Source organism: Colletotrichum orchidophilum, assembly GCF_001831195.1.
Source record: "Colletotrichum orchidophilum strain IMI 309357 chromosome Unknown Scaffold_19.1, whole genome shotgun sequence".
NCBI lineage: Eukaryota > Fungi > Ascomycota > Sordariomycetes > Glomerellales > Glomerellaceae > Colletotrichum > Colletotrichum orchidophilum.
In genome coordinates, this window is record NW_019172975.1 from 347439 (window position 1) to 374190 (window position 26752).

Here is a 26752-nt window from a genome sequence, read left to right on the forward strand (position 1 = left end):
GTTCCCCAGCCCGTTCTCTGTCACTGGCTGGCGAGCCGCAAACCGCAGACCGCAAACCGTAAACCGCACTTTCTCTCGCTCCCATACATTCCTCTCACCCACATCTTCAACGTCCAAACTCCACCTCACGGTACCTGATTAGGTAACCGTACACGCACCTCGGGCAAGGTACCTCGATCGATCAATCACAGGTCCCCAAGTCCGCAGTCTTCACCAACAGCATCAACGCCAGCATCAACGAGAACACCAACATTGGATAATGGCGAACTCGACAATACGTGACGCCAGTGAACAGGACGCGACATCCACTCTCTTCGGCACACTTTAGCCAGCTGGACCTATAGACAGGCCCACGTTGAACCCAAAAACAGACGCAAACCGACGGTGAATCGAACTACCTACAATGTAAGGGGTGAGGGGAGGGGCGTGTTCCATTTCAGCAAAAATGCTGCCCCACGACCCACGCCTTGCTCATGCCTTGGCAATCTCTAAACTCCCCGCCCTTTCTCCACCTTCTCCATGTCCTCCCCCATTCTCCAGAAAACCTTGGCCGATTCTTGGGCGAACGACTCGCGGGGATTGTCCTCAAGCCCCCAAAATTCGTCTCGATGCGACCTGCCGCCACGACTAACAAACGACTTCACCCAGGTGGTGTACAATTTTCCACTACACCACCATCTCATACCGTCAAGCGGGAACAAACACATCGTCGTCAGTCGCGCCGATCAATGTCGACCGTCCGACGAACCATTGGGGGGCGCTGCTCATGTGCCGTTCCCGGGCTTCAACCCCTAGCCCCGTGCCTCGATGCCTTCTTCACCTTGCCTGACTGGGCCAAGTCGGAGACTAAACGCGTAGAGCAGAGATCTGCCGCCATCGCGCGTCTCTAGATCTTTGGTCCATTCTTCTCGCTGGCCCAGAACAGAATCCAATTGCTGTGAAACAATGAAACAGGTGCAAGCCGGAGCTACCTACCCCAGAATCCCTCCTCACTCGCCTTCTCCTTCACACCCTCTCCGCCTGACTAGCGCCGGCCATTCCCCTGTTGGTGCACATTCACCTTACTGGGGGACAAGGGGGACCTATGGGGGACCTGGTGGGCTCAACTCGGGACTTGATGGATACACCAAGGTAGTCTGTTTTATTGTGTCTGGTTTTTTTTGTAGTCTATCTCCCCTGCCACCTTGCCCATGGATCGTCACAAAATTACCCGGTATCCAATACTCGATCCTCAGTAGCTCGACTGCCTCGACGGCTGGTACTGGGTTCCGCCTCCCTCCCCATCCCAACATCACCTCGTGATCGTCCATCGGCCCTATCGTGGCCTGTTGGACGTCTCTCCACATCGTTTGTCTGAACTCGAGGTCGGTTACACCCCTTTGCCGCGAACCCTGTTGCCTTGTCATGGCCTGCCTACCATGAAAAGTCCTCCGTAACATGCGGTCGCACCGTGGCACCTCTCCCCCGCCATGGGGAAGGTTTCCTGGTGTGTGGGAGCTCCGCGTTGTACCGCATTCTGGGGACAAGTTTATATGCTCGACATTTCCTCCCATTTCTTCCCCAGATGTTTGTCCATCTTCTCCGTCGTCGCGCTCAAGCCTTTCACTGCCCACCACTTCCTCAGACGCAGAGTCCGAGCCACTTCATCCCTTCCGCTCACCTCGTCCTGACTTTTCTCGTCATATTGTCAACTTCAACCAACCCAGGTACTCCAGCCCGCCGTCATCATGGGTATCAAGCCTGCTGGTGTTCCAGGCAAGGCCTGGCCAGCCATTGCCATCGGCTTCTTCGTCGCCTTTGGTGGTATCCTCTATGGCTATGACACGGGTACCATCAATGGCATCCTTGAGATGGTATGTTTGGGGGAAAAATCCCCTATCCCCTTTGTGAGAGACGCTCCAGGCTAATTGCATCCCAAACAGTCGTACTGGCAGCGCCTCTTCAGCACTGGCTACGTGAACACCGCCGGCAACAAGGACGTGTCACCCCAGCAAGAATCCGGCATCGTCTCCATCCTCTCTGCCGGCACTTTCTTCGGTGCCCTGGCCTCCCCTTTCCTCGCCGATACCATCGGACGTCGCTGGGCTCTCGCAGCTTCATGCTGGGTTTTCAACCTTGGCGTTATCCTCCAAACCATTGCCACTGCCATTCCTCTTTTCCTGGCTGGCCGTTTCTTCGCCGGTTTCGGTGTCGGCTTGATCTCTGCCTTGGGTCAGTCTTGATCCCCTCCCTTCTGACGCTCAACTCATGCTAAACGAACCCAGTTCCCCTCTACCAGTCCGAGACCGCCCCCAAGTGGATTCGCGGTGCCATCGTCGGCGCCTACCAGTGGGCCATCACCATCGGTCTGCTCCTGGCTGCCATTATCAACAACGCTACCCACGCCCGTCAGGACACTGGATGCTACCGCATCCCCATCGCTGTCCAGTTCGCCTGGTCCCTTATCCTCTTCTGCGGCATGCTCATCTTGCCGGAAACCCCCCGTTTCCTCATCAAGCGTGGCCAGATCGACCGTGCTACCAAGGCCTTGGCCAAGATCCGCCGCCTTCCCGAGAACGACCCCTACGTTGCCGAGGAGATTGCCGAGATCAAGGCCAATCACGACTACGAGTCCAGCTTCGGCAACGCTAGCTACCTCGATTGCTTCAAGCCCCCGGTGCTGAAGCGTCAATTTACTGGGTGTGCTCTCCAGGCGCTCCAGCAATTGACTGGCATCAACTTTATCTTTTACTACGGAACGCAGTACTTCCAGAACTCTGGCTTCTCAAACGGCTTCGTCATCGGCATGATTACCTCGTCAATCAACGTTGCTTCGACTCTGCCGGGTATGTGGGCAGTCGACCGCTGGGGACGCCGCCCCTTGCTTCTCTGGGGAGCCATTGGCATGTGCGTCTCGCAGTTCCTCGTGGCTATGCTGGGCACCTTGACCACGGGCCAGGATGCCGCCGGCAATATCATCGTGTACAACCTGCCCGCGCAAAAGGCCGCTATTGCCTTTGTCTGCATCTACATCTTCTTCTTCGCCTCCACCTGGGGCCCCCTCGCCTGGGTTGTCAACGGTGAGATTTTCGGTCTCAAGACCCGCGCCAAGTCTCTGTCTCTGTCGACTGCCACCAACGTAAGTTGCTAAAAAAGGAATGCCTTGGAAATATTTGGAACCGGAACGCTGACATGTGGGGGATATAGTGGCTTCTGAACTGGGCTATCGCTTACAGCACTCCCTACCTCGTCAACTACGGTGACGGTTACGCCAACCTGCAGTCAAAGATCTTCTTCATCTGGTTCGGGTGCTGCTTCGTCTGCATCGCCTTTGTCTACTTCTTCATCTATGAGACCAAGGGATTGACCCTCGAGGAGGTCGAAGAGCTGTACGCCGAGGTCAGCGTCGCCAGCAAGTCGGTCGGCTGGCGACCTGCCACCAACTTCCGCGAGCGCCAGGCTGCCGAAGGCGACAAGGCTGTGGGCAACAGCGATGGTGATATTACTCATCATGAGAAGATGGTTGCTGTATAAACGGAATGGTTTCCACTGCATAGCGATGCCGAGGCGGAGGTAATGGTCGATCCACCGAGAGCTTAATGTCTGACATGACGGGTGGATGATGGGATATGCCTGTTTTTATTTACTTGACGATACCACTTAAAAAGTTTGAAGTTCAAATCTGGCTCGAAATAATTTGCTACTTGATGTCATGTGAAGCTGCGAGTTGACAGGGAGTGTTTTGCGATTGTCAGACGGGCTGTCCAATGTGCGTGGCACAATGCGTAAGAGGGAGTCATATCCAACCACTCACTTGGTGAAGGTGTCACGAAGTGAATACCTGAGAAGTGTAGACAAATCATTTTGCCAACGACCGCTGATAAAATGCATAGAAATAGGTAGGCCGGTGCTGTCTGTTGTAAGTAGGCACCTCAACGTCTACGGATCGCGGCATCATAACCACCCGCCCTTGTCCACGGCACACGTCGCACCCTCGCCCCGGTTGGCACGCGGCCCATGATAGCTCGCCCCCAACTGGGTCTCCGGCCCGGCATAAAGTTCTCGCGCCAGCGTCCGACAAGCTGCAAACGAAGTTCACCCGCCGCCCGGTCCCATTCCCCGATTCCCCCGTGAAATCGCCTCCCGATGCACGGATTTACCGGTTCCAGCTCAGCTCCGGATGTACGGAGTTACCTATTCCAACTCCGCTGATTCAAGTTGCATTCCCAACCAAATACGGTAATGATGGCAAGCCCCTGCTCTCTCTCAGGTCGGCTTATCGCCGGGCGCCACCTTCGCTATGATTGGCGGCCGGCACCTGCTGCGGCCGTTGCGGTTGTGGGCGTCATACGTGATGCGTCGAGAAGGCTTCGTGAACCTTTCAGGAGGGACCAAAAAAAGGGAAGGAAAGCATATTCCATCTGTTGGTATGGTAAGCCAGGCAGCTACGTGGGCGATGTCATCGGAAACGCCTGCGTTGATGTCGTGATGGTGGTGGTAATGGTGGTGGTGATCAGCTGGCTACGTTCGCTTGGCGGCCCAGCAGTGGTGACCTGTCTACGAGGGAAGGAGCAGTTTTGTCTTTTTTCGGAAAATGATTCAAACGGAAAGGGTTTGCTGGCGCTTCGATGAAGAGGGCGACGTTGAAGCGGCGTGGGCGAGGGAGAGGAATATAAAAGGGGGGGAGGTGATGCCACTCAACTTGAGCTTGATTTCCTTTCCAGATGGATATCTTCATCTACACTGATAATCAACGTTTTCACTCAAAAATAATCAGAACTCTTTGCCGCCAGCTTCAACAGCGCTCTGACCGCTACCAACTTTCACAAATGGCTTCGCGATACCCAATGCCCAACGTCTACGCCAAACAAAAGACCGACGCACCCTCTCCATCTTTAATTTCCACCGCCGTCAAATCAGTCTTTTCGGCTCCTCGGTCGTACCCCTCCACCCCAGCTTCCACGTCGAGGTACCCCCTGCCGACGGCGTATACGCAGAGAGATGGGGCTGACAACAAGTACAACAAGAGGCCTGTGAGGGAGGAGCGGATGGGCGTGGGGTCGAGGGTTTCTGTTGCGTCGAGGGATACGATTGAGAAGATCAAGGACGATCAGGTCTATGGGTTGGGGCGGTAGCCATGGATGAGGTTGTCAAAGGCGGGGAGGGACCGTCAATGTCTTGATTCAACTCAATACTTGGGTTCGTTGAGCAAGTTTGGTTTATGTGGGTTGTTGAAGACGGCGAAGGGAACACTTACCTATGTGATTAACTAACTGTGTTGAGAATGGTGGTAATGGGTGATTGAGTAGGCCGTGGTGTTTTTCCTTTCTTCAAGTCTGAATCTAGGAACAGAATGTAATCAAATTGTGTGGTGTGACGGCGATTACGGGTTGCTTTGAGCTACTTTATGCTACCTGCCTGCCACGATCATGTCTTTTGCAATCTTGAAGATGAAGCATTTGATATTGTGAGTTCTGCACAGGCATGAGGCTACTTTAAAAGGCCTCGGCTACCAATGCACATTGAACAAGAACGGAAATTCTTGAAGGGATCACATGATGTCTTCGCTTAAGATCAATGGCGTTGGTAGTCCGGTCGAGACGTTTCGATGTAGTCCGGGTTATATTCATCCCCCTCGTTCAAGTGACCCGCTCTCCCGTCGTGACGGACTCGATGTTCTGATATATCAGTGTGGAGAAACCAAACTAGGACTGTCGACTTGCACTGTTGAACACAACTCATCTCACTTGCTCTTATACGTGGTGCTAGCCAACTTGCTCGGCCGTTTCATCGCGAGCGGCAGCCGGTTAAGTCAGTTCTCATCTGATTTCCTCGACTTGGACAGCTCAATAGAGGATTGTTCATAAAGTTTCATTACAACACGCTCACGCTACTCATAACAAACAACTGCCCAACCAGCCTCCCCCCTTCAGTACGTCGTCAACTCGGGGGACCCCTCAGCCCTAGGAAACGAAAATTTTGTCTCGACAAAGATCTTTTGAATCCCATCCTCGTGCTTCTCAAACTTGTAGTACACCTTGTCCAAATCGTCGAGACGGATGCGGTGCGAAAGCATCTGGTACACGTCAATCTTGCCCTCCTGAATCTTGCGCAGCAGATCCTCCCAGTACAGATGAACAGGCGCCTGCCCGTTGCCAATCAGCCGCACCCCGCGCTCCATCAACGACCCAATGTTGAAGTGGTTCGTGTACCCGACGTACACGCCCGTGACGCCCGCGCGGCCAAAGTTGCGCACGCCCTCGACCATTTCGTTGATGATTTCGCTCGTGTCCGTCTCGGCGCCCAGGGCGATCTCGACGGTGTGCAGCCAGCCCTTGGGGTACTCGCCCGCGGCGCACTCGAGCGCGGCGTCGGGGCCGCGGCCGCCGCAGAGGTCTTTGAGGCGCGAGACGACGGTTTCCTTTGTGGTCACGCCGTGCGAGAGCGTCTTGTAGTCGATGAGGGCGAGCTTGTCGGCGTGGGCGGCGGGCCATTTGGATTTGATGTAGGACAGGCGGGGCTCGGTGTCGACAAAGATGACTTTGGAGGCGCCTTCGTCGAGGGCGAAGGCGCCGGCCATTTGGCCAATGGGGCCGGCGCCCCAGATGGCGACTCGGTCGTTTGGGTAGACGGCCGTGTCCTTGACGCAGTTGTAGGAGGTGGCGAGGACGTCGGAGAGGTAGAGCGCCTTCTCGTCCGGGACGTCGTCCGGGATGGCGAGGAGGTTCACGTCGCCGAGGGGTACGCGGACGTACTCGGCTTGGCCGCCGGCGAATCCGCCGGTGAAGTGGGAGTAGCCAAACATGCCGGCCGTCTGGGAGCCGTACATGGACTTTTCCATTGTGTTGGAGTTGGTCCTCTCGCACTGCGAGGACAGCTTTTGTTTGCAGTAGAAGCACTGGCGTTGTCAGGTCATTAGTTTCTTTAAGTAGGGTATGGAAGAATGAGGAGAGGAGGAGGAGGAGCTTACGCTTCCGCATGCGATTTGGAACGAGGCGACGTAGCGCTTGCCGACCTTTGCTTTGGTGACGGCGGATCCGACTTGGTCGACGACGCCGCAGAACTCGTGGCCGAGGATGTCGCCCTTGTTCATCTGGACGACGGAGCCATGGAGGAGGTGGAGATCGCTCCCACAGAGCGTGCTGCCGGTGACTTTGAGGATGACGTCGGTTGCCTCTAGGACCTTGGGCTTGGGCACAGTGACTAGGCGGCGGCCTGGTTAGGATCCACCGTTTGCTGGCGACGCTGCTGTGTTTCTCCTTTTGGTTTCATCACTCACCGATTTCGACCTTGTTCTTGCCTTGCCAGACGAGGGCCTTCATGAGCTCGCTGTCGTCGCCTTTATCTCCGCTGTACTCGGTGACGTCTTGGGCGGTGACGGCGTCGTCTTGGTGGCCAATGGCCTTTTCGGCCGCATATGCTGCTTGTGATGCCATTTTGCAGATTGATTGTGATGTCTTGGTACTGATATGAATTCCCGGGATTGAAAAAGAGAGGAATGAGGTTCTCAAGTCTACGGGTTTTCTCAAAGGAATTTCACTTGCACAAGTCAATGGGATCATTTCACCCTTATAGACGGCCACGAACAAAATGATTAGCACACAAGTACGGCAGTCAATGGCTCGGCCAGGTCCAGAAGCCCCCCAAAAAGAACCAGTCCAATGAGCGCGATGCGACACTGGCCGGGTCAAGACTGAGGTTCATGACGGGGCGGCGGCGTCATCTTCGACAGAGGCGCGACGTCATGGATCCCGCGCCCCCAGAGAGAGACGGGCATGGCAGCGGAGCTTTCGATCCTGGAGCCAATGAGGAGGAGTTTTGCGGCTCGGAGCGGATGTGCATGGCACATCTTTTGAACCGTTTTGATAGAGGATGGAAATAAGGAGTGGGCAAAGGCCACGGGGGGCGAACGAGGCTGAAGAAAAAAACATGCTTATCCAAAAGAGGATGCTGGGGAGGATTGGAAACGGCGACGGCATTTGCAGATTGGCGATGGCTCGGGGAAACTTCGATATTGCCCCTTGATCCCCCGTCGCACCCCTGCTCAGAAACTGGAGACTCGATGAGTTGCATGGTTCGTCAGGTTCGCGTCCGGACTTGTGCGACGGGAAATTTGGTATTCTACGTCGGCTACAAGAATAGACGACGTCAGGCGAGGCCGTGAAAGCGCTTGTCAGGCTTGAGTAAGCTCGGCAGTGAGTCGAGAGAAGGTCTGGATATCCGGTCCGTGTGGATCTAGGCAGGGTGGCAGTTTGTGGCGAGAGGGGAGTTAGTTAGAAGACGGCCACGCTCATCTCGTTTGAGGAGCATCTCGGGTGTTCGTCGCATGTGTGGCGGATAAGAAGCTCAAGATTAGAACATATTGAATGAAATGAGTTTCACTTCAAATAAGATGGAATTAACAAAGGAAAATCAAATGTCTTTATTTGAGGCCAAGGTCATCAAGGTTCTCTCTTGCATCAACGCGAAGAATTAGAGACAGCGCTCATCTCGAGTCCAACGAGGCTCGGCATGAGACTGAGGTGGGGTGAGCCGTTGAACTAAGATAGACGTCACCACTCGGAGATCGGCTAGGTCGTCTCCTACGATGTGGCCAGGACAAGCCATATGACGCCAGCTGGGACTTGAGCTGGGTGTATTTAGTAAGAATGTTGCGCGACAGGGGGGATGATTATTTTGGATTGACAGATGAGTTAATCAGGTGGGAGAAATAAAGACGCAACGGCGGGCACCAGGATGAAGGTCCGCCGAGCCGGCAATGAGGGGAAAGTGGAGTCGGATCAAGGCCTTTCTATGCCTTGCGGTAAGGTACCTGTTGCACTTTTGATGGACACCAAAAAGAGGATCAGAAAACAAAAACATACAACACCAGGGATTCGCTGGTCGTCACCGACCCAACTACTAATCCGGCACTCACTGGCTTATCTATGGGAGAGCGGACGGGATCCCGAGTTCTCCAGTGGTTATGGTCGTATGTGGAAGTAGAGAGAGATTTGACTACTCAAGACCTCTTTGGTCAGCCACGTTGAATCCCACATCAGCATCGTGTATTTTGTTGTGCTCTACTCTGTACGTTCGCGATGATACAGGACACGAAGCCATTAGTTGAAAATTCTGCATTGAAGCCCAAGCAACACCCAAAGTGCGACTTCTCGCCCTGCTTTTGGGACCCGGGTTGTTGAACCCAGCGTATATCTCCTGTTGATTTCCTCGCTTCTCTGCCGGCTCTCTACATCATCATCTACCTCGTCTTGCCGATCGAGTATAAATAATTTTTGACCTAGGTAAACTCGCTTTGACCGTTCCCATAATAGAAGCTTAAAGCCCATCCCCATCACCATGGTGATCGTCATCGGAGCTGCCGTAGGAGCCGTTGCATCTTCCCCTCCCGCAATCGCTCTTCATGCCTCGGTACTCTTTTCTTGCAGGCAATGAATTACACTATTACATTGTTGAATCTCATCATAGGAGCGTTGTCGGCTACTATCAATGATTTGGAACTAGCTAGCAAGGCATACCATTGTAGTCAATTTTGCCAGAAGTTCGTAGGCTAGATCCATGGAGACAAATGGGCTGGGCTGGGCTGGGAATAATTGCAAACACTGCTGAAATTTTTTACCTTTATATTGGGAAACTGGAGAACTCCAAAGGATGATAATGAACGGGCTCTGAATGGTGGATGCAGCAGAGGTTGGGGTAGAGGACCAGACGGAGGAACTCGTTGCTCTCCCGCATTCAATACCACATTGGCGTCAGAAACCCGCAACCCAATATGGCAATCCGGAGCATGCTGCGTCCGCAAAGGACAACAATATCGTTGGAAATGCCAACCTGGCCCCATGGAAATCTCTCTATATGAGGAGGGCCGGCGAGATGGAAAAAATAAAGACATACTATATCTCATCGATGCTCCCGTGTTAGTCTCTCTTCATCGCACTCAAACCACTCAAGGCATCGTCCTCACAGGAACCAAAGACGGCAAAGCCTTGCACAGTCACGCACACAAACATCATCACAATGAAGTCCACATCCCTCCCCCTCGCCGCCACCCTCGTAGCCGGCGCCGCCTCCGCCTTCCAAGTAGGCAAACCCCCCGTGCCCCAAGCAAAGACCACAATGGCAGACAACTTTCCCTGGCGCGACCCCTTCACCTCCAAGACGGCAGACACCTACACCCCGACCTGCTCCTCCTCAAACACCTTTTCAGCGACGCAGTACACCCTGCACGACCTCTTTGACAAGCCGCCGACGGGCCTCTTCCCGTGGAGCGAGGGCCTCAAGACCTTCTTTTCCGGCCGCGAGTACCCCGGCGGCTGGGCCGGCCTCGATCGCCACATGTACGACCGCAACGTGCTCATGATGGAGTACGCCGACGTTCCCGTGCGCGTGCGCGAGTGGATTGAGGAGGAGGAGCGGCGCGCCGACGGCGACGGCGACGGCGGCAGCGGCAAGGGTCTGTTTGCCGTGTTTGAGAAGCCTGCTGGCGAGGAGGACAAGATTACGGAGCGCGTTGCTGTTCCCGACGAGGCTGGGGACGTGGAGCGCGAGCTCGATGGTGAGAGGGTTGTTATTTTCGCGCCTGGGGCGCTGTATCCTGTTCTTCCTCTATTTGTTGCCGACGGGAGCGACTGTGAAGGTGAGTGGGATTCGTCGGTTTTCTTCTTCTTCTTTTTTTTTCCCCTTCACCAACTTTTCCCTTTTTCCGCAGTTGTTCAGACGTATTGGGAAGGATTGGACTGACCGACTCGATTGCAGAAACGCTCGCCGACCTGAGCAGCTACGAGGCCGTGCCCAGGGATGCTGCCGTCGTGGCGTGGCCCGTCAGCCATACCCGTCCCGATACGGCCAATAACAAGAGGAACATTGAGTTCACCGTCAAGGCTCAGGTTCTCAAGGTCAGGCAGGACGGGTCAGAGGCCGAGGAGGAGGCGGATGCTGATGTTGAGGAGTCAAAGGTGGCTGAGGAGAAGAAGGCGACATCGTCTGAGGCGGCCAAGGATGAGTTGTAAGAGGCGTCATTGCAGTGCGAGCAAAGATGCGAAAGCGTGTAAAAGTAGATTCTATAGGAGTACCGCGGTAACCTCCCTTGAGTAGCATTTCTCAATGACATGTTACTTTGAGTTTGGGCAAGTTCTGACATGCAGACTACCGCTATTCATGTACAGCGCATGTATTCACTGTTGCAAATTGCCTCGTAATTGTGGTGATTGTCATTCAAAAAGAGAAAGGATCTCGGAAGGATCAAGCTCCACATCCATTTCTGGCAAGGTCATCCATATGCGATCCTGGTTGACGGGATGGGGCGAGAGCATTATTAATCCAGATCCTTGGCGTTTTTCTCCGTGGAACTCCACGGAGCGCCGTGGCCGCCGTGGCCGCCACGGTGGCTTGAGCAAACTCCACGGCGTTCCGTGGATCTCACACCGAGAACTGACCGAGGCTCACCGCGGACCAGCCGACTTACACGCCCGACTTTTGCGGTCTCAGTCTCGTGGTTCAACCGCGGGGCAGCAACGAATGCTCTACCTGGCTGATTTTCAAGGTTCAAATTGTGTGGGCACGTCAAGTTGCTGATTACGTTGGCTTCACAGTCAAGCCTGGATTACAGCGTGAGCATCTGGAATGAGTATATGTAGTGTTTGCACCCAGGAGGGAGGTGACTGTGAAGCCGGGAAAGCGGGCGAGTGGTCTCTATGAGAGAGACGCATGACGGAAAGCAACTATACAGAGATGTCACAACACTCGCCCTGAGATGAGGGCTGCATAGCACCCTGCGCAGTTGAATCTACCACAGGACCTGCCACGGGAACCGCCGGGGTATCCCACGGATGTATGGCCCCCTCCGTGGAGTTCGGCGTCCGCTAGTTCGCCGGGCCGACCACCACCACCACGGCAGCCGCCGTGGACTCGAATCCCCGAGTTTCATGTCGGAAGCAAGGCGCGGTCCGGGCTTGGCGCCGTGGAAACTTCAACTGCCTTTATAAGTGAGCTTTGACCCTCCAAAACTCCAAACCATCATCATTATCATCAGCATCCTCATCTTCTTCATCACCACAACTCTACAAACCCCCAGTGAATTACACCACCACCACCACCACCACCATGTCTGCCCGCTACGAAAGCTCCCCCGCCAGCCCGGAACCCCTGGCCCAACCCCTGACCTTCCCCTTCTCCGGCAGGACGGCCAAGAACCGCTTCCTCAAGAGCGCCATGGCCGAGTCCCTCGCGACCTGGAGCGCCACCGAGCCCACGAAGCGGGGGATCCCCACGCCCGAGCTCGTCGAGGTCTACCGCCGGTAAGCCCATCCATCTGCCTCGTCTCTCGTTGTCTCTGCCTAGAAAGACCCTTCAAAACTAACCAAAACTTTTCACAGATGGGGCGAAGGACCAGACAACTTTGGCATCATCGCCACGGGTAACATCGTCATCGAGTTCGACAACGTGAGCACCCTCGGCGACATGATCATCACGCCCGAGTGTATCCCCGAAGCCGGCGACGCGCGCTTCGAAGGCTTCAAGGCCATCGCCGCCGCGGGCAAGGCCCACGGCAGCCTCATGCTCGGACAGGTCAACCACGGCGGGAGACAGGTGGAGAAGAGGATCCAGCCCAACCCCGTGTCCGCGTCCGCCGTTCCATTGGGTTCGTTTTTCCTCTCCCTTTCCCATTCCCAATCAGACCATTGAGTCCGCCAAGTCAAACGTGGAGACTAACAACAAGCAGGACCCAGGAGGGGTATGGAATTCGCCCCGCCGCGCGAAGCCACAAAACAAGACATTGCCCGCTTCATCGAGGGCTTCGCCCACGCGGCAGCCTACCTCGAAAAAGCAGGCTTCGACGGCATCCAGCTCCACGCGGCGCACGGCTACCTCATCGCGCAGTTCCTCTCCCACACGACGAACCGCCGGACCGACGAGTACGGCGCCCAGACGCTCGAGAACCGCACACGGCTCATTGCGGACATTGGCAAGGCCATTCGCGCGCGGACGTCGCCGGGTTTCATTCTCGCGGCCAAGATTAACAGCGTCGAGTTCCAGGAGGACGGGGTGACCTCGGACGAGGCGCGGGAGATGTCTGCTCTACTTTCGGGGCTGGGCTTCGACTTTTTGGAGATTTCGGGGGGCACGTTTGAGGTGATGGGCATGGCGTGGGAGAAGGAGAGCACGCGGAAGCGGGAGGGGTTCTTTCTCGAATTTGCGGACACGGTCGTCAAGGGGCTGGGCGAGGACGCCGCGTCGCGCAAGACAAAGGCGTACATTGTGGGCGGGATGCGGACGGTGGGCGCCATGGTGAAGGCGTTGGAGGTGGTGGACGGGGTGGGGCTGGGACGGCCCGGCGCGCAGGAGTTCCGGTTCGCGTCGGATGTGATTTCGGGGCGTGTCCGGGGCGCCGTGCAGCCCGTCGAGAGGGTGGAGAAGGATTTCGGGTTCGGGTTGACGGCGGCGGCGGCGCACATTCGCCAGGTGGGCCGGGGCGAGGAGCCGTTTGACGCGAGCGATGCGGCGTCGGTGGGCACTTTTGCGCAGGATATGCAGGCGTGGTATGGGGCGGTGCTTGCTGATGGCGACAAGTTGGAGCAGTACGGCGGCGTCACGTTCTCTGGCAAGACGTTGCCGTATGGACAGACTTCCAAGGCGTAGCGGTCTTGTTGGTGTTTGCTATAGACGTTGGTCCATGTCCCCTTGGTGTTGATAGATTTAGATTCTTGGTTTCCTCGATGTTTGACTTCGAGACGTATATAAGACATGCTCTTTACTCTGAAGCTTGTGGGTTTATTGACTCCTTTGTTCACTGAGTATCGTGTGTTAGTGCTCGAGTGGCCATCTCGGTGAGCCTCGGTACGACTCGGTGAGGCACAGTAGTACCAATTGACACACGGTGGTGAACGCGGACGACTCCACGGCGACAGTCAAATGTACTGGAGTAAGCCTGCAGGAGGAGACAAATCATCAATCGCTGCGAGTCCGAGAAGGATTCGGATTCTCTCGCGCCAGACCAAAACGATCTACAAGGAGTGCGAGCTTACTTACCTTGCTGTGGCAGCGTGGCTTGACAGGGGCCACTAAGCGCATCGGTCAGCTCTGGATTTGTAATCTTGGCCAGCATCACAATCCTTGCACCGCTACTGCGACCTCCCAACGGACTCTTGCCTCGCTCCCTTTCTTGGGACGTAAACCACGACTCAGGTCTCGAATGGGTTATAATATCAGACTCACCCACAGCTCTTTTTCGGGATAATCGGCTTGACTAACGGCTTTTGAGTCTGCAAAGCTCAGAGACAACGTGACCATGGAGACTTCATCACAACGCCGCAAGGGTAAAGGGTCCACTTGGCCATTCATCCTCTACGAGCCATGACTAATACGTTCACAGCCTGCGACTTGTGCTTCCTCAAGAAGATCAAGTGTGACATGCTCAAGCCGGCCTGCTCAAACTGCCTGCTGTATAAGTCTGAGTGCCGTACAACCACAGTCCGCCGTAGGGCGGTGCCGACGAAAGAGCGCCAGCAACGGCCCAAAGAAAGTGCCGCAGAAGAGTGAGTCAATTCCTTGATTCTCGTCTCAATTCGTAGGATTTGCCCGTTGACGACCCCCTTTGTAGCCCGAAAAGGGTAGGAGAGTTGGAGAGCCGCCTGGCAAAGATAGAAGAACAGCTGCAGCGCGCATTGGACGCGAATATTCGTCTTTCCAGCCAAGTCCCGGCCCCAGCCCCAGCCCCAGTCCCACTCCAATCGACGCCCATTACGGACTCCATCGAGTTGCCCCTGGATAGCGGCGGCGATTCGACCGACAGCGCCGAGTTTATCAATGCCTTTTCGTGCAGCGAGAGTCCGAGCGAGTGGGTGGTTGAGCCAGAGAAGCCGAAACTGCCGCCGCTCGAGGAGATCATGCCCGTCATTGACGAGTTCTTTAGTCGGTACAATTCCATCATGCCGCTCTTCGACCAGCCAACCTTTATGCGCATGCTCTCCGACTGGTATCTGCCGTCCTCATGTCAGTCATCCGCGGTATGGGCAGCCATCAATATCGCCTTGGCGCTAGGGTACCGTTGCACGTTGAAGGAGGTGGGGAACCTGGATGCCCTGGTGGACGACCAGAAGGTGCTGCACCACATGCGCAACGTGCAGTCTGTCGTATCCGACTTGGTCACGCGGGAGGACGACCTACTGGGGATACAAGTCCTCGTGGGTATGGTTGTTCTCTTCCAAGGAACAAAAGATCCCAAGCCGGCCTCGGTCCTCATTGGGACTGCCATCCGGCTGGCGCATCGTATGCACCTCCACGACAAGGAGTCTCTCCAGTACTTCCCGGCCGCAGTTGGCCGACAGAGATCGCGGCTCTTTTGGATGGCGTATTGCATGGACAAGGACATCAGTCTAAAGGCCAAGACGCCTTCGTTCCAGCTGGATGCCGATATTGACCTGCCGCTGCCGGAGCTGGACCCGGACGACGGCGCCGGTATCATGGCTGCGTCCAACGGAAGCAAGTTCAACTTCTTTCGGGCGAGAGTGGAGCTCAGCCATATCGCGGGCAAAGTGTACGACCTCCTATACAGCACCAGGGCGCGCAAGGTGGCAAAGGGCGAAGCGCAGCTGCGGGTGACGCGACTGGGGGAGATGGTGGACACGTGGCGTCGCAATGTGCCGTCAGAGTTCCAGCTGGAATCGCTTCTCGAAAATGTCGAGCCGCTACCGGCAGTGCACCTGTCGCTCCTTTACCACAACTATTTTGTGATTACAGTCATGACACACGGCATCTACTCGCACGATGCGGACTGGGTGCAGAGAATCAGCTCGTTTAGTCGGGCGACGATACAAGCCCTGGAAGGATTGGGATCACCGTTTAGCAGGCCGATCGGGTCGTTACCGACAGGGTGGGCAAGCTGCGTGGAACTCAGCCGGAGCTGCATGAAGCTGTTTGTGGAATCGCCCAAGACAGACTGCAGCATCTGGTCCAACGCGTGCGCGCACTTTTCGGGGCTCATCATTCTCCTGTCCAATATGTTTGTGTTCCCAGAACACCCGCATCTGATGACGGATAAGGAGCTCGCCGAACAGGCGCTGCAACTATTCGACATGATGCTGCGCATTTCGGCAAACGATAACTTTCGCAAGCTGCACGAGGTGGCGAGGGAGCTTCACCGACGGGCGATGGCGACTGTGGACAAGGTGGCGCGGAAGAGGGACGAGCAAGCGGCGGCGGCAGCAGTGGTGGAGGCCATGGACAACGCGCTGCCATTTGGGATGCAATTCGAAGAGGACGTGATTTTCTTTGGGGGCACAGACATGGCGGACTTTGAGGGGCCGTTTGCCGGAGGTGCCATGGAGGAGTCGCCGGTGACGATTGGTTCCGATGCGGCAGATTCGCTGGCGGATTTCCGAGGGGAATTGGGTCGCGCAGCCGTGACAGTCGGGCATAGTCATTACTGAGGCTGGCAGTGAGATTTTATCGGCGTTATTGGGTCGGGGAGTTTGGCGTCGTCCACGAGGTCCAGTGGGAATGAATGTTTTGAGGTTAAAGGTAAATCCTGCACGCGGCTTTGATGTGGAGAGACAAGAGACTCGGGAGCGGAATTGATATAGTGGCCGTGTAAGCCAATATTTTGATTAAGTGACGGTGCATATGTACAAAGCTGATGGTGTTGAGTCGTTGCTGGTGCTTGAATGGTGCTGGAGTACTCTGTACGTACTCGGAGAAGCATTCGACAGACGGGAGCTTGGGTGGGCCCGGGCGGGGCCTTCGGACGGTGGACCGAATGGTGGGACATTGAGGTGGGATTAGCGGGGGCATCATGCCAAGTTGAACGCTAAACCTGATTTTGATGGCGATGATCCGAGCTTCTAGCTTTCAACCAGTGAGAAGGAGGTGGTTTGCAAGCTGGCAGGGATGACGGAATGTGGTGGGGTGGATGTGGATAGGTAATGACGACCAGGGGGTCAAGCACAGGGCACCTGCACAACCAGAATGAATTGCACTGGAAGGAAGGAATGGCACAATGGAAACAACAGCAGCATCTGGGGGAAGGTGGCTGCCGCTACCGCCAATCCAGGGAGATCCTTCCCTGGAGAGGAGTGAGCTCACTTTCATGGCGTCATCGTTGAAGGGCCGTCCGATTTTGGGGAGGCAGTTCCGTCTCTTTTGTCATCACAAGTACCTTACCTGATAATCCCGAGTCGTTTCTGGCCGTCTGTTGTTTATCTGCAGCCATTGAGAGCTTCCCTCGAGCACACCGCATGAATGATGATGCTCTGAATCCTCACCACTCCCTCGCCCGACGTTACAAAGACAACAATACCTGCTGCCCGCTCTACCTTGCCTTGGGTAGTGAACCCCTCCACCACCCCCGGTTACCAACGAGTCAACGTCAATGTCACTCATCTGAGAACGCGAATCCCCATCAATTTGCTCCATCTCCCAGAAGACCGCCTACCATCACCTTACCTTACCTTACCGTACCGTACCATAAAGTACCTGTCGACCTCACACGGCCGGAAGCTTTTACCATCCAGCAGCCATCTGTCTACCTGAGCTTAGCTAGGGTAGCTTCGTCTGGGAACACCTAGGCAGTCTTGGCCTCCTGTGCTTTGCTGTCTGACCCCTCCTCCCCGCGTTCCGGTGCTTTACATCCCGTCAGCAGCAGTCAGTCGGAGTACCCCTCGACGGTGACCGTAATCTCTTCCCCTCTCTTTCGCTTGCGCTTCTTCTTCTGGCCCCCTCCCCCTTCGTCCTTCATGCAAACCACCAAATTCCTCTCCCCCCTCCGCCACTACGTAAACATACCATCTCTACTCCGGCAAACCACCCAGCAGAAATCCTTTTCGCAAAGTGTACGAGCCATGGCCGACTATAAGCTCAAGTCTGTCTCCTCGCTGTCCCTCAAACCGGGAGACAAGCAGGAGGTCGAAGTTGAAGGCATCGAGGGCGCAAAGGTCCTCCTCGTCAACGCTGGCGGCAGCATCCAGGCGGTTGGCCCCAAATGCACCCACTTTGGCGCACCACTCGTAAAGGGAGTCTTGACTACCTCTGGTCGCTTGACGTGTCCCTGGCACGGAGGTAGCTACCCTCTCTTCTTCTCTCATGTCGGACTCCATTGCACCTTACTGACAATCACATAGCCTGCTTCAACGCTAAAACTGGTGACGTCGAAGATGCCCCAGCCCTCGACGCCCTTCCCGTCTTCAAAGTCACCGAGCGCGACGGCGCAGTTTACATCTCTGGCGAAGAGGCCGCCATCAAGGGAGGCCGCCGTAAGCCCAACTTCAAGTGCAACGCCGCTGGCGGGGCCGACCAGGACAAGGTCGTCATCGTTGGTGGAGGTTCCGGTGCCCTAGGAGCTGTCGAGGGTCTGCGCAACGGCGGCTACGACGGTCCTTTGACCATCGTCTCCTCTGAAGGCTACTTTCCCATTGATCGCACAAAGCTGTCCAAGGCGCTCCTGACCGACGTCAACGCCTTGCAATGGCGTGATGAGGCCTGGTACAAGAGCGGCTCTATCGACTGGGTCGCCGACGAGGTCACCAACGTCGACTTCTCTGACCGCAAGGTGACCACCAAGAAGGGCAACGACATCCCCTACACCAAGCTGATCTTGGCCACCGGCGGCACGCCCAGAAACCTGCCTCTCCAGGGCTTCAAAGTGCTAGGCAACATCTTCACCCTCAGAACCGCCCACGACACCCAGAAGATTGCCAAGGCCATCGGCGACAAGGGCAAGAAAATCGTCATTGTCGGATCCTCTTTCATCGGCATGGAGGTTGCCAACGCCACCGCCAAGGAAAATACCGTGACCGTCATCGGCATGGAAAAGGTCCCCTTGGAAAGAGTTCTTGGAGAAAAGATTGGCGCCGGCATCCAGAAGAGTCTGGAGAAGAATGGCGTCAAGTTTCATCTGAACGCTGGCGTTGACAAGGCCGAACCATCAGCCACGGACGCTGCCAATGTCGGCGCGGTTTACCTTAAGGACGGCACTAAACTCGAGGCCGATTTGGTCATCCTCGGCGTTGGCGTTGCTCCCGCTACAGAGTTCTTGAGGGAGAACAAGGTCATTAGACTGGAGAAGGACGGCTCGATCAAGACCAACGAGAACTTTGAGGTGGTTGGCCTCAAGGACGTGTACGCCATCGGCGACATTGCGACATACCCCTACCACGGCCCTGGAGGCGACGGCCGGTACACTCGCATCGAGCACTGGAACGTCGCTCAGAACGCAGGTCGCTCCGTTGCAAACAACATTATCAACTCGGCCGTCAAGACGCCGCACTTCATTCCCGTCTTCTGGTCTGCACTGGGCTCGCAGCTGAGATACTGCGGCAACACCGTTGGCGGATGGGACGATGTTGTGATTCAGGGTAACGTAGAGGAGTCGGCCTTTGTCGCGTACTACACAAACGGCGAGACAGTCGTCGCCGTGGCATCGATGGGCAAGGACCCTGCCATGGTCCAATCGGCAGAGTTGATGTCACTCGGAAAGATGCCTACGAAATCGGAGCTGGCCAAAGGCCTTGACATCAACACCATCGGCCCACTGGAGGCATAATTGCGTAAACAACATATTTGCGCATGATTGGGTGGTACCAATGGAAAGAATGTAGGACGTAATCTCTGGCGTAATCGGATAGGCTTAGGCAAATGGCAAAACATGACGATGAATTTTAGCCAACATGCTCCGTATGTGTGATGTTCCACAGCTAGTGACACATGCCGTGATCGCGGGATCTGAAAGCCCGTACAAAGGCAAGCGGGACCGGGAACCGAGGACTCATGGAGGTTTTCTTGTGGAGAGGATTACTGGTGGCGGACCACTCGGGACCGAGCGTTGCGTTCGCACCCGAGATGCCCGGTGTGGGGCGTGACTGCGCATCCGGCAACGCCAGGACGACCGGAGCCGGACAAGTGCGGGGCTTGCTAACCACCGCCGTCACCGCCGTCACTATGGCGGGATTAAACATGTATAAAGGCCACATCGTGCATATGTGACATGAATCTGGATGAACGTGCCAATCACACTACAATTTTCATCTAATCTCACCTGCAGTCTCAAAGCTTACCTTTTTCTTGTTGGCTCCCCTCTTGTTGACTTACATACCTCCTCGTCACATTGACCATAATAACCTCGACCCAGACTTGCCACACAAATCGCAACCATGACAACGCAAAACCAAGCACCCGTGATCATCATAGGCGGTAGCCTCGTAGGCCTCGCCAGCGCGCTCTTCCTCTCGGCCCGTGACGTCCCCGTCGTCCTTTTGGAGCGCCACGCCGCGAGCTCACCGCACCCGCGCGCCATCGGATACACCTCGCGGACGCTGGAGCTCCTGCAGACTGTTGGAATCTCCCCCGACCAGCTGCGTGTCGGATCGGGCCGGCAGGGGGGCAAGCCTCGCCGGGTAAAGGTCAAGAGTCTGGCAGGGGAGTGGGCTGATGAGCAGCTTTGGAATACGAATGCCAAGGCGGAGAGCGGTGGTCCGGCGGGCGGGTCACATCCGCCAACAGGGGGCAAAGTCTACGCTCCCATTATGGGCACGGCCATTGCCCAGGACCGTCTGGAACCCATCCTCCGCAAGCGCGCCGTCGAGCTCGGCGCGGATCTCCGGCTGGGTTGGACGATGACCGGCTGGAGCCAGTCCGCCGACGGCGTGAAGGTCACGGCGAGCAGGAAAGAATCAGCGGAACAAGTCGTCATCGAGGGGTCCTACATTGTCGCCTGCGACGGGGCGCGCAGCGTCTTCCGCGAGGGGTTGGGGATTTCGACCACGGGGGTGGGGCACCTGCGGAGTTTGTGCAGTATCATGTTCCGGTGCGCGCCGATTGAAAAGTACTTGGAGCGGGGATTCGTGCAGTTTTCGATTGAAGGGCGGGATGATGGGTTTGAGGCCTTTTTGGTGAGTTATCAGGATGGGAGGTGGGCTTTGATGTGGAATGCTGCCGAGGAGACGAGGAACAAGAAGAAGGACAACAACAACAAGGGCGACACCAAGGACGACAACAAAGATACCATCGACGTCAGCAGCAGCAGCAGCAGCAGCAGCAACATGGACGCCCGCGCGCAAAAGGACCTCATTCGCAAAGCCCTCGGTCTCGGCGAGGACGAGATCCAGGACGGTGACGTGGAGCTGGTGACGATTGGGTTCTGGGAGATGAGCGCGCGGATCGCCGAGCGGTTTTCGCGGGGACGAGTGTTTCTCGCCGGGGACGCGGCGCATACGTTGCCGCCGAACCGGGGCGGGTACGGCGCCAACACGGGGTTCGCGGACGCGCATAACCTTGCGTGGAAGATTGCTGCTGTGCGAGGGGGGCATGCGGACCCGGCGTTGTTGGAGACGTATGATGAGGAGAGGAGGCCTGTTGCGCTGGTGAGGCATGATCAGCTTTTTGCGAGGGATGATTATAAGGCGTATGTGAGGGGTGCGGAGGGGAAGGAGAGTAAGGGGGTTGAGGTTCTTGATGATGTGGCCATGGAGCTGGGGCAGATTTATCGGTCGAGGGGGGTGGTTTTGGGGGTTGACGGGGCGGGGTTGCCTGATGCGTTGAGGCCTGATGAGTGGAAGGGTCAGCCGGGGACGAGGGCGCCTCACGTGGCGATGAGGAGGCGGGATGGCGAGGTGATTTCGAGTCTGGATTTGTTTGGGCGTGGGTGGGTTTTGCTTTCGAGGGAGGCGGGGTGGAGGGGGGCTGTTGAGGGGACGGCTGTTGGGTGTGAGTTTGTCCATGTGGGGAGGGAGGTTTTCGAGGTTGATGAGAGGGAGAGTGAGGGGTTTGAGGCGACGTTTGGGGTTGGGAGGTCCGGGGCTGTGTTGGTTCGGCCGGATGGGTTTATTGGGTGGAGGGTGGGTGAGAGGCGAGAGGATGCTGATGAGGTCTTTGGTACGGCTTTTGAGAGGGTTTCTTTTTGCGGTGCTGTGAGGGTTGACTGAGCTTTGTGGCACTGGGTGAATGTTTTGAGTGGTTATTTGGTGGAATCGTAATAGTTGATGGGAGTTTGTCATTTGAATTATAACTCAACTCATGTATATTTTCACATTGGAGGACAGCCTCTTTAATAATGAGGGCTGTTGTTATGAGCTCTTCATTTGTAGACTAGATGCTTCAATCAGGCGTATAATGACTCTATTTTGTCTCTTCATCTTTGAGAAGGAGTCACATTTTCCCTGTTTCTCATTTGTTGCTGCGCGTTACGGCTCGTGATTATGAATGATGAGTTCAGCAATTCCACCAGATCTAGGAGGTAAGATCAGCCCGTTGATGAAGAAAGGATGCTTTTGTTTCGCTTGCTCCTGCCAGCCATCGCCACTCAAGTGGTCTGAGATGAGGAATAGAGAGCAACAGCAGAGTCGATTCGGGGTCGGTTTAGGAGGTAGTAGATTTCTCAGTTACCCCAGTACACTAGTTACGGGGAGGACTCGTAATACTCTCTTTAAGACAAACAAGCCTAGGTTTGATGATGGTTCAGGGCCGATTTCAAGATTTGGCTGTAGCAGCGCTGATCCAAGTGAGTTGCCGCTTGGCGTTTCCCTACATAGCGAGGGTAAAGCAACGCCTGTGGAAGATTCCAATATCAGCGAAGAAGGGGACATCGGTGCAGATGAGTTTGTTACAAGGCAAGATGAATTGCGGATCTTGAGAAGGGGGCTAAAATCATAGCAGTACCCCACGTCGAGCCGCTACGCTCCTTACTAGCAAGAGCTTCGATCGGCTTCCGCTGAATAAAAGGGAATCAGGTCATACAAGTAGATTTCATCGCATCTTTGCTTAACTGACAATTCATCGTCCCAATCTTTCCAATCTTGTTGAAAATTCTATAAAAAAACAATGCAATCCCAGACATGACAACTTGGCAAGCCGTGATCATTGGGTTTGTGGATTCGAGGGCCATCTGTGCACCTCCATAAAAAACGACAAATTTAGTGGGCGTTTAAGTCTTTGCTTAGGCAACTCTGGTATGTCACATGGTCTAGATCTCCGTTAGACCGTTTGTACCCCGACAATTGAGGCGTAGAAAAGTGATGACGAGGGCCTGAATTCAGTTCCATCTTTGCAAACTTTTGAACGAGCAAGTGGAAGGGTATAACACCGACTAGGAGGGGTCTTGTGTGACCATGATCTCGTACCAATAGGTTCCAACTCAAGTACCTGGTCAAATCTCCTCACGATAGAAGATGTTGAAGTCGGTCCCAATTTTCAGCATTATTGACCTACCGGTTTAGGCATGTCATCTCCTTTGCAATTCATCGGACCAGTATGACTGGAAACAGCTGAAGACAGCGGCAGACGGAACGGTTCAGTGAAAGCGTGTCAACGGTGAGACATTTCCTCAACTTTCTGTCTCAGAGCTTCAGCTTCCAGCCATGCGAGCCGGGTTGCCAGATGCGTCGATGGAGCTTCTTCGAAGATGCAAGAAACACTAGCTTTGGCATCCAGCCAACGCAGAGCCCGATATTCACTCGGAATGGCATGCGTTGAGCTTCAGTCTCCGGTCCACTTGGAGCTGGGCAAGCTTCACAAGAATGGTCGAAAACATGTCTAGAGACGTGGAAACAAGTCGAGCAGTCCAGACATGGAAATTGCGAGTTTGTCGGCCTATATCCACCTGGTCGACTCCTCCCATCAGCAAAATTTCAATCCGCCAACTTCCTCCCTGACATACCAAACTCAATTCCTTCTGATACAGATCCATTCAACAAGAATCTCAGTATACGAGGAACAATCACAAGAAAGAACATATGTAGGCTTTCCACATGGAAGCTGGATGACCTCGTCAGGGCATTCCACGGCATCCAACGGCTTCCCCCCGACGACCCAAACTCATTCTTTGTCATGGCCGGCTACCATGGTGAGCCTGTATCTTGCGCCGACGGTCTAGTCTCAGCCAAAGCAGTTTTGGTCATGGAAGTACGCTCGGGTTGATGACGTCGGTGTCTCTCGGCGTGAATGCATGCTTGTTGAAGTGGTCCTCCGTAATGCAAGGAGCATTATTAAGAAAATGGTCCCGACTAGTGTAGCAATTTAATACTAGACGTCGTATTACGCATCAACAGACCTTTAGCGACCTACTACGGTTCTACTTGGGCGACGAGTGAAGTCTAGTGGCCAAGCCCGCTATCCGGGCATAGCTGCTGACATAAGAGCGGCTGATAACCGTGTAGGATATCGATCAATCGTAGCCGCCGTGAGCCATGCAAGTTGGGTCGTAACACTATTGCATACTCGACGTACCTGTCTGGGTTTAAAAAAAGACTGACTCATATAGGTTTCGGCCAGGTGCTGCACAGTTGCGGTCTAATCAGTTAAGTCATGATTGAGGTTACCGGCTTTCGGCAGAAATTCCAATGCTGAAACGAATATTAAGGGCCCAGGCAGAGAGTGTCATGTATTTTCAAGGCTAGGGTTGTTCATATATATTAATGACCGTTGGATAAACTAATTTAAATAGATTTAATACGAAAGACTATTATAGCTTATGCTAGCTACGGGCCAGCCCTGTATCCACATTTAAATAAACGCTACCTCAACATCCCCATTAAAACAAATCTTAATTTTCGACTATCACTATGCTTTTCCTACGTTATCTTCTTCTCGTACCAATGTACACGGCGGTCCTAATTTAAAGTACGCTAGTTAGAAATCTACTCCGTCGAGGTCAGTATTTAAACACAGGTATAAACACAGGTAACGGCAAACGTTATGTTGGTATCCGTATCACAGAATAATCGGGTTCGAACCGTAGTTCTCCGTGGTGACGAAGGGTCAATTGACTATATATTGATCTCTGCGTGAAGTGGAAAAGAGAGGCTCTCACCGTAGGGTAGCCCGTCAGTTGGAAGCTGATATAGAGGTCCGTAGATGGCCCCTGCGCTTGAGCTGACTCGAGGTCGAATTAGACTTCCAATCCGACACGTTATTTTAATAGCCTTTCTGCTTTTTAATATTAATATTAATATTCAGAAAGATAAAAATATTACAAATCTCAAGTGAACTACGGGGAAGCGGACTCCCGGTCTAACACAGTCTCCCTGGCAGATGGCGTCCATGTTAGAGGGGGTAAAACTGTAGTCTAACCGGGTGGTTATATGGGTTAGGCGTGTTGCTTATTAAGAGTAACGCGATCAAAGACTAATACAGAAGAGCATAAAAGGCAAGATAGGTATCGTGAAATAAGTTTCTTATTATTATCCTTCCATAAAAGAGGGACACGTTAATCCCGTTTAAATACACGGGGTCGCGTCTAAGATGTAGCCATACTACGAGGAATTTCTAGGGAAATGTCACATGGACACTGCTAGCAATAGCGAGCCGCCAATACAAGTACAGGATTTTCAGTTCTAAAAATTCAGTTTTATGATAATTAAAGCGCCTACGTAGAGTTTCGGTAAACAGCTCCCCGCTCCACTTAGGGCGGTGGATTCAGTAGGGAAAAGCGTAGAGACGTTACCGGTAGCGGTTCTAAAGGCCGGGCCCAGTGCTCTGCCACTGGACCGGATACTTCGGTCAACTAAAAGTCCATTATGTTCAATTTATTTGTCTTGAGTCAGGAATCCGCCAGTATGGTTCCCCCAAGGAAAGATGGGCCGACAAGGCGAATATCGCCAGCGTACTAGCTTATTTAAACTCTATTTAATTAGTTCGTCTCATCCCAATATTTAAGATGAAACTGAATTTGCGTGTAACAGATTAACTAGTTAACTCATGATGCCTCTCAACAGCCAAACGTAGAATTTCATTAGATATAAAAAACTAGAAGAAAAAAGCCAAGCTGAGGCTCAATGTATAAGACTATCAACCTCCTTGATCAGCTTACCTCCATCATGACTATGTTCTAGCAACATTTACTCATTACTGAATTCAACCGTTTTCCCAAATCAACCACCTATTATCAGCTAAAATGCGTTTCTCTACCCTTACAGCCGCCGCTCTTGTTTCTGTCGCCTATGCCGACTTCACCTCCTACTGCTGTGTCGACGATGAACCCGTGTCAACAGGTGACATTGCCTGGGCTTTGGACCCCAAGAATGGCCGTACGGCCGAGATGGGTATTGCGGGGGGTGCCACGTATACTCACGAAGTTGGTATGTGCACGTTCGCTGGCCACATACCTATGGCTTGCGGTAAGTACACGACGACTGCTCGCACAATGGAGCGCGCCGGAACTCAACTGAAGAACGGCTTCATCGAGTGCGACGATCCTTTGTACATGGAGTCAAACCTATGGGTTTGCCCGTTTTAGATTCCCATGATAAAGACAGGTGAGCTGTTTCTCTATGCATAATAACGTTGTCATACTAACACGGATGGCAGAAAACCTCTTCAGCTTCATTTTCTTCCCCGCTCAGCGTCCCAATTTCGGCCTGGATTTGGAGGATGAAAATTTCACCTTTTTTTATTGGATAGTCGGCTTCCACAGGGATTTCATTGTACATCTTCTCATCTATCATAGCGCTCAAAGATATCCACGAGACTCGTCTCGATACTACGAAGATACACCATCTCTCTGGCGTATTTGTGAACTTGAACTCTGGCGTTGACAATCTTTTTGCAAACTTAACAGCTCGGTCATTGAAGCCTCTATTTTACGCAACTCACATAGCCCCCGAGCAAGGAGATGTTCAAGGGTCGGCTCGTGGCTCAGCCGCAAGTGTCATAATTTCTTTGGAGTGGCCTATTCCCCGGCTCTGGTTGTCGTATCAGACGTCAGCCCATGATTATGATCTGCGTATTCCCGATAAACGTTGCACTCGAGACAATCACAAAATAGGTGATCGCATGTAATGCTCTGATTGAG

The 26752-nt window shown here is 54.2% G+C and overlaps 9 protein-coding genes across 9 annotated transcripts; 8 read left to right on the forward strand and 1 right to left on the reverse strand.

Moving 5' to 3' along the window:
* Window positions 1–1727: 1727 nt before the first annotated feature.
* Window positions 1728–3513, forward strand: CORC01_03258 (uncharacterized protein; the record flags this gene model as incomplete). Its single annotated transcript, XM_022614908.1, has 4 exons — window positions 1728–1853; window positions 1923–2211; window positions 2265–3118; window positions 3187–3513. The coding sequence occupies 4 exons, from the start codon at window positions 1728–1730 to the stop codon at window positions 3511–3513; spliced, it is 1596 nt and encodes a 531-aa protein (XP_022478644.1).
* A 1295-nt stretch (window positions 3514–4808) lies between these two features.
* CORC01_03259 (uncharacterized protein) lies at window positions 4809–5114 on the forward strand (the record flags this gene model as incomplete). Its single annotated transcript, XM_022614909.1, has 1 exon — window positions 4809–5114. The coding sequence occupies one exon, from the start codon at window positions 4809–4811 to the stop codon at window positions 5112–5114; it is 306 nt and encodes a 101-aa protein (XP_022478645.1).
* A 794-nt stretch (window positions 5115–5908) lies between these two features.
* On the reverse strand, window positions 5909–7415 carry CORC01_03260 (alcohol dehydrogenase GroES-like domain-containing protein; the record flags this gene model as incomplete). Its single annotated transcript, XM_022614910.1, has 3 exons — window positions 5909–6877; window positions 6950–7182; window positions 7259–7415. 3 exons carry the CDS (start codon window positions 7413–7415, stop codon window positions 5909–5911), a joined length of 1359 nt encoding a protein of 452 aa, XP_022478646.1.
* A 2581-nt stretch (window positions 7416–9996) lies between these two features.
* Window positions 9997–10988, forward strand: CORC01_03261 (uncharacterized protein; the record flags this gene model as incomplete). Its single annotated transcript, XM_022614911.1, has 2 exons — window positions 9997–10615; window positions 10735–10988. 2 exons carry the CDS (start codon window positions 9997–9999, stop codon window positions 10986–10988), a joined length of 873 nt encoding a protein of 290 aa, XP_022478647.1.
* Window positions 10989–12081: 1093 nt separating this feature from the next.
* On the forward strand, window positions 12082–13617 carry CORC01_03262 (uncharacterized protein; the record flags this gene model as incomplete). Its single annotated transcript, XM_022614912.1, has 3 exons — window positions 12082–12275; window positions 12354–12619; window positions 12701–13617. The coding sequence occupies 3 exons, from the start codon at window positions 12082–12084 to the stop codon at window positions 13615–13617; spliced, it is 1377 nt and encodes a 458-aa protein (XP_022478648.1).
* A 649-nt stretch (window positions 13618–14266) lies between these two features.
* CORC01_03263 (fungal specific transcription factor domain-containing protein) lies at window positions 14267–16406 on the forward strand (the record flags this gene model as incomplete). The annotated part of the gene is made up of 3 exons (XM_022614913.1): window positions 14267–14294; window positions 14351–14513; window positions 14579–16406. 3 exons carry the CDS (start codon window positions 14267–14269, stop codon window positions 16404–16406), a joined length of 2019 nt encoding a protein of 672 aa, XP_022478649.1.
* A 1203-nt stretch (window positions 16407–17609) lies between these two features.
* CORC01_03264 (uncharacterized protein) lies at window positions 17610–19513 on the forward strand (the record flags this gene model as incomplete). Its single annotated transcript, XM_022614914.1, has 2 exons — window positions 17610–18030; window positions 18093–19513. Coding segments are annotated over 2 exons (1842 nt in total), but the record flags the coding sequence as incomplete, so codon positions are not given.
* Window positions 19514–20120: 607 nt separating this feature from the next.
* Window positions 20121–21890, forward strand: CORC01_03265 (FAD binding domain-containing protein; the record flags this gene model as incomplete). Its single annotated transcript, XM_022614915.1, has 1 exon — window positions 20121–21890. One exon carries the CDS (start codon window positions 20121–20123, stop codon window positions 21888–21890), a length of 1770 nt encoding a protein of 589 aa, XP_022478651.1.
* A 3965-nt stretch (window positions 21891–25855) lies between these two features.
* Window positions 25856–26197, forward strand: CORC01_03266 (uncharacterized protein; the record flags this gene model as incomplete). Its single annotated transcript, XM_022614916.1, has 1 exon — window positions 25856–26197. One exon carries the CDS (start codon window positions 25856–25858, stop codon window positions 26195–26197), a length of 342 nt encoding a protein of 113 aa, XP_022478652.1.
* Window positions 26198–26752: the final 555 nt, after the last annotated feature.